The 13,193-nt window shown below is 42.4% G+C and overlaps 1 protein-coding gene across 1 annotated transcript in view; it reads right to left on the reverse strand.

Moving 5' to 3' along the window:
- Window positions 1-5,020: 5,020 nt before the first annotated feature.
- The window catches only part of LOC105938173 (phospholipid-transporting ATPase ID), a 67,902-nt gene continuing 59,729 nt past the window's right edge, over window positions 5,021-13,193 (reverse strand). The window contains exons 21-28 of the mRNA XM_012879817.3: window positions 12,999-13,137; window positions 12,669-12,852; window positions 9,533-9,756; window positions 9,360-9,443; window positions 8,941-9,186; window positions 8,712-8,850; window positions 7,187-7,317; window positions 5,021-6,724 (exon numbers count right to left, since the gene is read on the reverse strand). Of these exons, the coding sequence (XP_012735271.2) occupies window positions 6,395-6,724; window positions 7,187-7,317; window positions 8,712-8,850; window positions 8,941-9,186; window positions 9,360-9,443; window positions 9,533-9,756; window positions 12,669-12,852; window positions 12,999-13,137 (1,477 nt within the window). The 3' untranslated portion in view covers window positions 5,021-6,394. The remainder of the gene's footprint in view (window positions 6,725-7,186; window positions 7,318-8,711; window positions 8,851-8,940; window positions 9,187-9,359; window positions 9,444-9,532; window positions 9,757-12,668; window positions 12,853-12,998; window positions 13,138-13,193) is intronic.

Raw genomic sequence — 13,193 nt, forward strand, 5'->3', positions numbered from 1 at the left:
GAACTGAAAGGTTTCTTTAGGGTAACTTACAAGTTACTTTAATAGACTTACCTTGAAATTTAAGGTTACTTTAACAGACTTGCCAAGAACCTACAAGTTACTTTAAGAGGACATAGAAGTTACTTTGGTGAAACCTAAAAGTTAATATTAGAAAAGTACTCAGAACTGACAAGTTACCTTAGGGTAACTTACACATTACTTTAATGAACTTACCCAGAACTTACAGGTTACTTCTATAGAATTCTCAAATTCACTTAAGGATGACAAACAAGTTACTTTAAGGAGCTTTCATAGAATTTATAGGTTACTTTAAGGGAGTTTTCTAGAATTTCCAGGTTACGTTAAGAGAACATAGACGTTATTTTGATGAAAGCTAATTTCAGGTATGTACTTGGAACATAAAAATCATTTTAGGGTAACTTACAAGTTTTTTTCATGAAATGCAAAGGTACTTTAAGAGAAGACACAGAATTTGTCTTCTGTAGGGGACTGTAGCAACTGTTATTTGTAAATTCACAAATTATGAATTTATTTAAAACCACAATTTTACAGACATTTAATGGACCATCTATTTCACATTTACAAATCTGCAAAGCTACTTTACTTTTTTATGTGGGGGTGCATTGTATATACTAGCTACTGTACGTTGCTAATACATTTAAAAGATTAACACATTGCTCATCTTGAAAAAACAAAACAAAGAGTTGTTTTAAGGAGCTCAGGGGAATTTAGCCGCAGGGCTGCTGCGGGGAACAGGTGAGCACTGAGCAGGTGTAGCGAGTGAAGAGGCGACTGAGGACCTCTGCTGGACGGAAGGATTAATGCAACGCCCATATGCATCATAAACTATATGTGCAGCATAAAGGTTTGAAGTTTGTAAAATACATTTGAAAACACTTTCTTATTAATATGCATTAACCTACTGATGCAAAATGTATTTTTAAACAGATAAAATTTAGATCTAAGATGTATATATTCTACTCTATATATCTTATACTCTTATACTTATATCTTGTCCTGTAATTTGTGGGTTGCCGGTTCAAAGCTCTAACCATCTCAGCCATTGTGTCCTTGGGCAAGGCATTTCACCTGCTTTGCCTGCTGTCGGTGGTCAGAGGGTCTGGTGGCACCGATTGTCTGGCAGCTTCTGCTTCAGACAATCCAATATAACTCACCACCGTCAGCGTGTGAGTGAATGAGTGATTGTAGTGTGAAAAGCTTTTTGGTCCTCAGGACTTGATGAAGCGCTGTACAAGTATAGGCCTTTTAACATTTATATGTTGCAAACAAAAATAGTTTAAATCAGGGGTGTCAAACTCATGTCTATATTGGGTCCCTTTGACATCATGAAGTCGTTAAAAAGGCTAGTTGCACCTGTATAGATGATACTTTTGATTTCATAATTTCATTTCAGTTCACATAAAAAAATTACACAGTAACATCAAATAATCACTTTTGGCCCAGTTTATCTGCAAAACATTTTTATATTGGTGTGAGTTACACCTTAAACTCATCATTCTGCGTCACTTTTTCTCTTTTTGGACATTTCTGGGTTGTTTTAATGTGTTGAAAAGCTGACATCTAGTGGCAGGATGCTGGTACTACACATGTAAAAAAATCAACATTCACTGCAGGAGGCATAGTTTTAGCCACTTTATACAATTTAAAAGTATATATGTCTCTACTTTATGACATGATATGCCTGTTTTGGCTCTTGAGGGCCGGATTCGGCCCACGGGCCTTGAGTTTGACACGTGGTTTATATAGTTTCATAGTGAGACTTTTTTCCCTATTTTGCTTCTAAGAGTCATGGAGAACAACACAAGTGGAAATTTTGGATAATCTTTCATATCTCTTTATTACAGTTAAAACATCTGAAATGTATAAAAAGATAAAAACAAAAACAATAATCAGAAGTGCAGGGGGAAAATTCAGAGGATTTTAAGTGATCATACATCTGTTGCCATCTTCATGGAAACACATGCAGCTAAAAAGCAGAAAGGCTCTGAAAAGACTTCCAATACATTCTGCCACTGTTTAGGGGCGACATTACATTAATTTCTTCTGCAGACAAGAGCCCTTTCTCATTAATATGAGTTTCATCCTTGAACAGGAATGGTATAAATGCTCATAAGCATAAGTATTACATCTGTTAGCTGCCATGATAAAGGTCAAATTGTCAGCATCCAGCACAGGTTTGCAGCACAAAATCCAAAATAATAAAAGCCTTTGTATGTTTGCTCTGAATTGAAACCTCTGCTTTCATGAAGGGCACTTAATGGCTGATAATCACCTGGGTTGCAATCACTACTTTGATTTCCAGCATCAAATCTTCCTCTGTTTAACCATAAATAGTCAACTATAACATATAACGCTTTAAATATCTTTGGTTTGTCACAAATGATGAAGTTTGCATGTTCAAAGGCCTTTGGGGCATCAATCACAAAAAGTACAAAAAGCCCAACTTTATCTCTGTCGATTAAAGTTGGCCATAAAAAAAAAAACAGATTAAGTTGCTTATAAAATGCGTATAAAATTTGTCTCACTGAATATTTATTTGTGTAAATATTAAACTGTTATTAATATTAAATGTTTAATATTTGTTCGTCAACTGAGCTGCAGATAACATCCTGGATTTGATCAAACAAACCCATTATCATCATCTCCAGGTTGCAAAGTATTAAAATAATTCTCTTAATAATATCAAAGCATGCAGGCGATGAAGATAAACAGCATTTTTTCCCCATAAAAACATCCAGCAGCAGAACAACAAGGACGAGCAACAGAACCGATACCTTCAGACAAACTTTAACTGCAATGAAACAAACAGAAACGTGATCAACTTCACGATGGGAAGTTTTAAAACAAATAGTTTCAGCATCTTTTTTAGTTTTTTTGCTGTAGTCGCCAGTTTGAAAGCACCAACACCCGGAAAGGTGACAACTCTGACTCAAAAAGTGACGCTAAACAGATAAACAGCTGATCCAGTCGTGTTTGTAGTGTGTCAGAATGAGCGACATATTCATGAGGATTTATGGTCTCATCACACATGAAGCAGCGACGACGAGCAGTTTTAGTGCTGCTTTTAACAGGATCTGAATCAGAAACGTCCACACGGCCCACATGCATGAGCTAAAACAGCAAAACAAGGAAACGCTTCCGTTACCGGCCCAAAGTTATGCTCTGAACTTCTAATGAACGTCTGCAAAGGGAATGTTTCAACAAAGTCATTTTTCTAAGATGGAAAACAAAAAATGAAAATCAAACAGTCTGCAGTTCTTTTTGGTTTTAGGTTCATATTTTTTCCTTTTTGGAAATAATAAATGAAATGCTAAATCACATGTAGGACATACAGTGATGGTAAAAATAAAATACACCGTCTTTTTAATTCTCGGGTTTTACTTAGCAGGACATGATGTAGCTGATCTGTCTTTTCCCAAAGTCAGAACGACAGACAACTGATTTATTGAACAAGGGTAAATTCTAATATGGAACAACTGCATGGAAAAAAAATTAACACATGCCATGGTATAACACTAATAAATCTCAATAGTCATTTTATGATTTAATCAGTTTTTCACGTTGATTCTTCTTTTTTACTAATACTCAGACTCCAAATTCTCCGTGTTCACGTACACAAACGTCCGACTGACGGAGCAACTACGTTTGTTATTCTAATTAATGAGAACGGTTCCACGTTCTCACCGCCAGCAGAAAAAATACGAAACAACGATTTTCTGCTCCGTTCTGATCCGTCTGGCTCCATAATTGCAATAGTAGCATAGGATAAATAGGAAAAAGAACGTCAACAACCTCCGATTTGTCAAAGTTAAATGTTGTAGATCGTTAACCGCAAAATCTTTTTTTTATATTCACAATAAAATGAACTGTTTTACTTAAATATCGGATGCAAACCACCCTTATTAGACCAAATAAAGAAGCAAATTTGTCATTTCGTCCTTTAACTTTAATCGTGATAATGTTCTCCAAATAGATTAGCATTGTGCTTATAATGAGGTTAATGGCGCATGCGCTCCTCAGGCTCCTGGGAACTGTGGAGCGGAGACGGAGCGACCACAAAGTCAGCTTTGCTTTTCACGGACTCACAGAGGCGGTGTGGAACGGAGCGGAGGATGAGGAGTTACGGCTTCAGTGGCTGCGGTTCTTTGAGGTCTGCAGACATTAGGGGTTTAATCAGGCCAGGTCTGGACTTTAACCTGCTCATTGCAACACTTTGTCCTTCCTCTCAGTAGCTCTGCTGGACCAAGCCTCAGCTGTTGGACAGACGGCCGAACATTTCCCTCCGACACGTTTAGACGACTCAACGACTGCAAGGGTCCTCAGCTACTGAAACTGCAAATAATAATAATAATTAAAAAGTCTCGACCGCCGTGCTCAACACTTGGTTTAAGCTGTGTTGGTTTTATGCAAGCATGGCGCTCTGCATTAACGTTGCTTTGAGCCCAAAGGTCCAAAGGTCCAAACGTGTGTGGTGGTTCGCTCAGATGCAGCTTTGCAAACTTTTTAGACCAGAATGTTCACATTTTGGACAAAGAAGACAGATGGTTTGAAAGGGGTGTGAAGGAAGCCATCTACGTTAAGAGAGAGAAACCAACCTTAAACAGTGGAGGAGGCCTTAGGTTCCAACTCTCATAAACTTACAACACAGCTATAGGATTAATTCCAGCCAATCATCACCTTAACTCTCACCCTCATTCAGGTGATCAAAACATTGTTCCTTTAAGCCAATAACGACCCTAACGACTCCTCGTTACAGAGGAGTGGACCTGTTTCTGTCCAACCTGCTGGCTTAATGGCTTTAACGACCGTCCATTACTAAGGGGGGGGGGGCTGTTTCGATTAAATCTGCATGTTATCTAAACCATTACAGGCCTTTGTTTGCCAGTAGTATAAAGTTTGTTACTCCACATTACTCCAGACTTTTTGAATTGAGAAAGCTTCCTGGAGAGGAAGAGAAACGTCTTCAACTACGGAAAACAAGTCCAGTTGCTTTGTTTACCTTTTTTTTGGAATAGAGAGAAAGGATTTTTTGGGGAAAACATCACATCGAGGCATCTATGTTTATTCCTTTTTTAATTGTCCTGCCATGAACTTTACCATTTAAGAGTTGCTAAATTGATTTCAAGAGAATCAGAAATGGCCTGAGAACCCGCTGAAGATTCATGGGCACCAACGATTGATTCTTTAATTGATAATAAGCATCTTTATTTGTCACTGCAGCCTTTGTTGTGCTGTCCTCAGCATTTAAGCCGTCCATAAGGAGCCAGCAGCTGCCACTGCGTGACGCCCAGGGAGCATTCTGGGGTCTTGCTCAGGGACCCAAGGTGGCAGGCTGCAGGTTTCAAACCAGCAGCCTTTCAGGAAACCAGCGCCCAGCTCTAAACCACAAGGACAACACTCCCTGATTGATGTCTTTCTGTGTCAATCCACACCTGTGTGATGATCAGTTTATTAAGAGCCTGAATTAGCAGCTCCTCCTGCTCCTTTTAGGTATAATAGAAGCCTGAAGGCTCTATTTGGTTCTTTTCTACAGTTTTATTTCACCGTTTTGCTTTGTTGATTTCGTCTTTGTTCATAAATAACGACAGTGAGGACCTGGTGAGTGTTTGTCTCACGACAACTTCGACCAAATTATTTTTTAATATGTCCTGTCAGGTCCACCTCTGGAACTAGGGTGTACTTTCTTTTTAGAAAGGCTGTCTGCTTCCATATGTTACCAAACATTCACACTCATTGTTCTTAAAAATACTGAAATAGTTTTTTTTGTGAAAAGCGTGGTCTCCTAACCGGTTCTTCTCTACCTGCAGCATGAAGCGGCTCATGGTGTGAGAAACCATGAAGCTTCTCAAATTCATTTGTAAATTTGTAATAATTAAAAACAATCATTAGATTCATGTCCAAATGCATTTTTTTTAAAAACCCTCAGAAGAAGGTAAATTGGGCCCTGACTGTAGAAAAAGAATAGCAGGAGAATAAAATGTGCTTGTTTTAACTTTCCTACCAGACAGAGACAGTAAAGGGAAGAGTGCAGTACTGAAAGCTTCCTCTGAGGGGCGCTGCTCTGCCTCTGGACTCCCAGGATCATAAATGTCTGGGCAGCCTGTAAACATGATCACACCGTGTCTCCCAACACTTCACCTCCTTCGCTGCTCGGCTTGTCCTCCTGGAGGCTCGCTGCCGTGTTTCTGTCTCTGGTAGCTCCTCATCTGTCCTGTTCACCCGGAGCTCTGATGGCAGGAAGTCAGTTACCGTCACATCCTGCTGCCGTTCCTTCTAGTCAAACTCTTGTCTGCGTCAAAAACAAAAAGCTGAGCTGGGAAAACCCGAGCGTCCAGTCTGTCCTGCAGAACTCCTGCTGCTTTTAGTCGCTGCATCACAGCGGGGGGTCGGTCATCGTCCGGTACATCTGCAGCGAAGTCACCTCCACGTCCGCCACCTTGGGGTTCTGCGGGCGCCCCGTGGGGCTGTACCCCGCCGACCGCCCCATGGGGCTGAACCCGGTGGTGGTGCGCCCCACCTGGGGGAAACCTGAAGACCACGAAACGGCGGGGCGTCGCAGGAAGCGACCGGACGTCACCAGGTCCCCGTAGCCCTGCGCGTGCGAGAAGGCGTAGCCGGAGCGGCGGGAGCTGGTGCGGCGGATACGGGCGCGCCGAGGAGGAGGCGGGGGGGTCGCTCTGGCCTGCCTCACCTTGAACATCACCTGAAAGGTAAAGAGGCCTGCAATAACCCTAAGGTCTAAAAAAGGACATTCAATAGAAACATCATAGAAATAAAAGAGTTTTAGCTAAATGTTATTATTCATTCAGTGAGAGCAAAAGGTGATTTATATCATGTGTTACTTGTGCTGCGCCATACCCATAATGCATTGAGCAAAATCTAAACTTGTCAATAAAAGGTAAAACTGAAGGCAACCGGATGCTTTTCCTGCAACTTAACAACGTCTTCTTCTTGAGCTCGTAGTTAAAGTACGGTGCGCTCAATCTGCCAGAAACGTCTGATTCTGACAGATTTACATCCCTGACTGGAAGCTCATGTCAGTAATGCACATTTCCCCGAATAAATGAATAAATGATTAAATGAAGTGAAGCAAGGGAGACGTTTCAGGCAAATTACATGCCAGGAGTGCAGCTCTCCCTGTGTGAGCGTGCAGAGTTCGCTGTACCTTGTCATTGATGGTGGGGCAGAGCTGAATCAACAGGAAGCGGTAGGTAACCACGGGAAGGACGCACAGGATGGAGGTGAGGACGATCGTCAGCCACACGTTGGGCTGGTTCAGAGAGTTACGAGCCGTTCCTGGATCAAGAAACAGCCGACAGTAAATGTCCTCGTTCTAAAGATACAAAGTGTCACAGGATCTGAACAATTCAAAGGGCTTCTAGTTAAAGCTAAAGACAACATACGCAGAAAGTATTTACTTTATTTATAAGTTCTGTGTTACAAAATGATTTTATGTACATCAGAAAATCCCCAAAGAAAAGTTTGTCACATTATAAGCTGTCTCTCTGTCCACGGCCATGTTGCTTTTTCTGCTGTGAGACGTTTAAAGGCTGGGATATTGCAGATCAGGGCCGTTAAACTCATTTCTATATAGGGCCACTTTGGCATCATGAAGTCATTAAAAGGACTCCTTGCACCTGTATAGATGATCCTTTTGATTTCAGAATTTCATTTCAGTTCACATGGAAATCTCAGAAATGCACAGTAACATACAAGTAGCACCATTAGGCCCAGTTTATACAGTTTATCCCCAAAATAAGTTGATATTGGGGTGAGTTACACTTTAAACTCATCATTCTGCATCACTTTTGCTCTTTTTGGACATTTCTGGGTAGTTTTAATGTGCAATGGGAAAACTATGATTGCTGTTACTACACAGGTAAAAAAAAATCAACAGTTTTAGCCACTTTATACATTTAAAAGGATACCTGCCTCTACTTTATTGTACAATGTGCCTTTTTTGGCTCTTGAGGGCCGGATAAATTGCATTGACGGGCAATATATATATATATATATATATATATATATATATATATGCAGGCCTATGTTATTTATGCAATCTTTTATTTTAAACAATATTCCAATAGTTTTTGCAACTTTATTTCTAATATATTCTGTGTGAGGCTTCCAACTAAGTTTATTGTCTATAATAATCCCTAAAAATTTTCAACTTTCAATTTCAACTCCATTGATACATAAGTTTACATTGTTATGGTCCTGATTACCAGATAATACCATAAATTTAGTTTTTCCTTCATTTAACAAAACCATGTTTTCAACTCAGCTAACTCTTTTTCTATTATTTCATCCACATTTTTTTCAGAAAAAAAGAAATTTGTATTGTCAGCAAACATTACAAACTTCAAAATACTAGATACCGCAAAAATATAATTTAAATAAAGTATAAATAATTTAGGTCCCAACATTGAACCTTGAGGAAGACTAAATTTAACTATTTAATGTCTGCTGAGCACAGCCGCTTTAAAAGATCCCAAGGAATTCTGGGTTGTTGAAAGAAAAGTTTGCAGAGATGAGAGAAAACCTGAAGCGTTCACGCAGAACCTTGGCCGACCAAACTGTCAACAACAACAACAGGTTTCTGGTCCATATTATTATTAATTCTCCATCAGCCGCGTTTAAAGGTCGCTCTGCAGGTTCCTGGACGGAGCTCAGAGCCGACGGAGACTCACCTATGAAAGGGAACGCCGACGGCACGACCAGGAACATGCCGTTGCTGTACATGGTGAAGGTGACGGCGAAGTACATGGCCAGACTGCCCAAAACGAAGAAGGTGTTCACAGCCGTCCAGTAGGACATCTCCAACCCCAGCTACGGACAGGCAGGAGAAGACTTCGTCTCAAAACGATGCTCATTTAATATTATATACCTCATAATCTAAAAAAGGCTGTTCCTCCGGACCTGGATGGTGACGGCAAACAGCAGGCAGGTCTGCGTGAGCAGGGCGAAGGACTGGTAGTCGGCCAGGTCCCTGCCGTCGTCCCTCACGGTGTCCTGCAGGGCGCCGTAGGGGATGAGGAAGAGCACCAGGGAGCTGTAGCAGCTGTGGACGGCACATTTGAAGAAGGCCTTCTTGCTGAAGTACAGGTTCAGTTGGCCGGGAATGTAGAGCTGCGGATGTTGGAAACTCCACACGTCGTTAACATCCTGACCAGTAGGGGGAGACAAAGGCGACCATTAAAAGGGACTCTTGGAGGAAGTTCTCCTCAGTGTGGACCCTGTCTGTGGCGTCTCTGCGTTTCAGGCCTAGTCTTAATAATCAGTGTATAATATTTAGTTTTTTTCTTTCTTTGGCTAACGGGGACAAACATAATTATTACCTGATCAAACAGGCTCATGCCCAGAACGGGCAGAGCCGTGTACATCAGGTTGTAGAGCGTAATGAACCCCTCGTCATACACCGTCTGAAAAGGCAAAGGTAAGTTTGCATTATTCTCAGAAAGAAGATGATTATAAGCGTATCCATCACTGGTTTGGTACTCCCCCGTCTCACCTGTGCAGAGAAGCCGCAGAAGAAGGCGAACCAGATGTGAACGAAGGTGAAGGTGAAGTTCTTGTAGAAAAAGTAGCGCAGGAATTTGCACATGCGCAGGTAGGACCAGCGTCCGTGCACCAGCAGGAGGCGCTGCAGGAAGCGGAACTGGGCGAAGGAGTAGTCGCTGGACAGGACGGCCTGCATCCCCTCCTGGCCCGAGATGCCCACACCGATATGAGCCGCTGGGAAGACAGGAGCCATTTAGGATTTTTATTTTATGATTTTTATTGAGCTTTTTTCAGAACATCTACGTCTTCAATGCGACCTCACAATGAACGTATGGTTTCAAGGATGACAAAACAAAGCACAAGGCTGATGTTCTAGAACCACATATCCACCTTATTTTCCAATGCAGAAGTAACTATGGGCCCAACTTTGTTTTTTTGTGCGGCACTTCCGTTTCAGCTCCGTTCATGGAGTCTGCATGTTCTCCCTGTGCATGCGTGGGTTCTCTCCGGGTACTCCAGCTTCCTCCCACAGTCCAGAAACATCACTGTAGGTTAATTGGCTTCTTTAAATTCTCCTTAGGTGTGAATGATTGTTTGTCCAGTCTGTCTCTGTGTTGCCCTGCGACAGACTGGCTACCTGTCCAGGTGAACCCCGCCTCTCACCTGGTGAACGCTGGAGATAGACACCAGCAACCCATCCCCCCCCCCGACCCGATGAGGGATTAAGCGGGTCAGAAAATGGATGGATGGAATGATGGATGGATGGATGGATGGATGGATGGATGGATGGATGATGGATGGATGGATGGATAGAATGATGGATGGATGGATGGATGGAATGATGGATGGATGGATGGATGGATGGATGGATGGATGGATGGATGGATAGAATGATGGATGGATGGATGGATGGATGGATGGATGGATGGATGGAATGATGGATGGATGGATGGATGGATGGATGGATGGATGGATGATGGATGGATGGATGGATGGATAGAATGATGGATGGATGGATGGATGGATGGATGGAATGATGGATGGATGGATGGATGGATAGAATGATGGATGGATAGAATGATGGATGGATGGATGGATGGATGGAATGATGGATGGATGGATGGAATGATGGATGGATGGATGGATAGAATGATGGATGGATGGATGGATGGATGGATGGATGGATGGAATGATGGATGGATGGATGGAATGATGGATGGATGGATGGATGGATGGATAGAATGATGGATGGATGGATGGATGGATGGATGGGTGGATGGATGGATGGATGGACGGATGGATGGATGGATGGATGGACGGATGGAATGATGGATGGAATGATGGAATGATGGATGGATGGATGGAATGATGGATGGATGGATGATAAACTGTCGCGGCAACATTTCCTAAAATTGCAGAGTGATAGAAGTGGCAGGTCAGAGCCTCAAACTATTCCTGACAGACAGGATGACATGAAGAATTGGCCTCATATAACCAACGAGGATATTTTAACCATTTTGTGTCGTCACCTGGTGCAGACGGCGCTGCAGAGCCACTTTACTGAGGCAAACCTCCTCAGAGGAAAAGTTAGCTCGGTGTTAATAAATATCAACATGGATGAGCTGGTATCCATGGAGGCTGATGGCCGTTAAAGCCAAAGCGAGTCTGACGTTCTCTCTGCTGGATCCTGACTGAATTAACCAGATCTGCTGAGATGACCGGAGCTCTGATGCTGCGGCTCCAAGGAAAGTCCTTCAGTCACGCAGCAGCGACTTAATGAAGGTAGAATAATGACTCGTCTGATTCAGAAACATACTGGCTGTTGCCTCGTTGGGATTAGATTGCTGGTCAGTTAATTTTACAAAGAGAGCAGCGCTAAATGTTTGGGAATGAACTGATATCAGAACGTTCTGCCTACTTCCTGTTTAGGCTTGAAGTCTGAAACTGTACCAGTCTGATGTGTGGTCTCAAAACTCTTCAGCAAGCTTGTCACGTTAAAATGTAAGTTAGCTTTAGAATGAAGCTGTAACTTTAATTCTAGTTTATTTTTTTAGAGTATCAGTTCTAAAGGAAGTAGTGCGCCTCACATGACTCCTGTACACGGTGGATGATTAAAACGCTCCTGCTCCACATTAAAATCTCTTTTACACCCGTTATTATGACAGCTTCTAACTGTACAAACGCTCCCGGTCTTCCTCGAAATCATAATGACGAGTATTTTGGTACGACGTGGCTGCATGAATCGCTCTTTAGCCAGCTAAGGGACAGGAAGTGACCGACCGGAAGTCTCACACAAAAAAACATCAACCCACTGTCTCCGTATTTCTGTTGAAAATAAGGTGGATAGAGACAACAAAATGTCCCCAACTCATCAGACAAAAGGAAAAGATTAAAGTGGAATTTATTTCTCCTTAATGTGTTAGTGTAGTTGTGAAATAGTTATAGGAAGATGGATGGATGAGCAAATAAAAGAATGCATGCCTGGATGGCTGCGCTATTCACCTGCTGTCCACTAGGTGGCAGAAACAGACAGAAAATGTTGAGTATGACGGCCTGAGTATGAAATGTGCTCACAGCAGGCAGATTAACACCACAGTTCATCTTTCTGCCCACCTAAAGGATTTAGGCGTCTCTCTTTGAACAAACTCCAGAGGAAGTAAAGATTTTCAGTTTTACTCCACACCGTCTGCCTCATTATGGGCCGACGGCAGTTAGGGAGATTGTCCTGTAATTGGAGGGTTGATGGTTTGATGCCCTGCTCTGACTGGCTCAGTCGTTGTGGGACAGACACTTTACCTGAATTGGCCGGGTTGGGCGGCTGTACAGCAGCTGTGGCTTCTAACGTAGCTCACCACCATCAGGGTGTGAATGGCTGATTGTAGTGTGAAGCACGTTAGGGTCGTATAGCGCCATTTACCATTAGGCTCGTCTTTTAGATTGCACAACTTTAAAAACAGAAGTGCTATCTGGTGAAAAATCACAAATTAGAAAACTAAAAGCAAAAGAAGACAAGAGACAAATCAAACTTTAACATCTGCAGCCTGAACCGCCTGCAGACATTTGTTCTCAGTGCTTTTCAAGCACAGGTGTCGCTCATGTTTACCACAGAACAAACGCGTTCCAGCGTCTCAGTGGTCTTCTTGTACCTTTGATCATGCTGACGTCGTTGGCGCCGTCGCCTATAGCCAGCGTGACCGCCTTCTTGTACTTCTTGACCAGCTCGACCACCTGGGCCTTCTGCAGGGGCGTCACCCTGCAGCAGATCACCGCTTTGCACAAACACGCCGTCCTCAGGAAGTCCAGCTCCATGCTGCTCTCCAAGGCGTACGCCTGACGCACAAAGAAAAGTTAAGCAACATATTTCCACTGTTCTCACCCTGCGTCTTCCACTCTAACTTATTACGAAGTTAAAAGGTTCTTTGACGTTAAAAAGACGTTATGATGCTACGTGTGAACAGAGAGCCGGTTCTACATACCAGACTGTGTCCGTTGATAACCAGACCATACTCTCCATCAGCCACCTCGTCTTTGATCACATTCACACTTTTCCCCATGTCTTCTGGGAAAAGCAGAGAATTCACTGTTGCGTCTGGTTTCATGGAGTTCTGCGCATTTCTGCTCCAAATACACAAAAAAACAAGAAAAAACCCCCACAGATCTTTAAGTTGAAT

The sequence above is a fragment of the Fundulus heteroclitus genome, chromosome 12 (assembly GCF_011125445.2).
Source record: "Fundulus heteroclitus isolate FHET01 chromosome 12, MU-UCD_Fhet_4.1, whole genome shotgun sequence".
NCBI classification, from domain to species: domain Eukaryota; kingdom Metazoa; phylum Chordata; class Actinopteri; order Cyprinodontiformes; family Fundulidae; genus Fundulus; species Fundulus heteroclitus.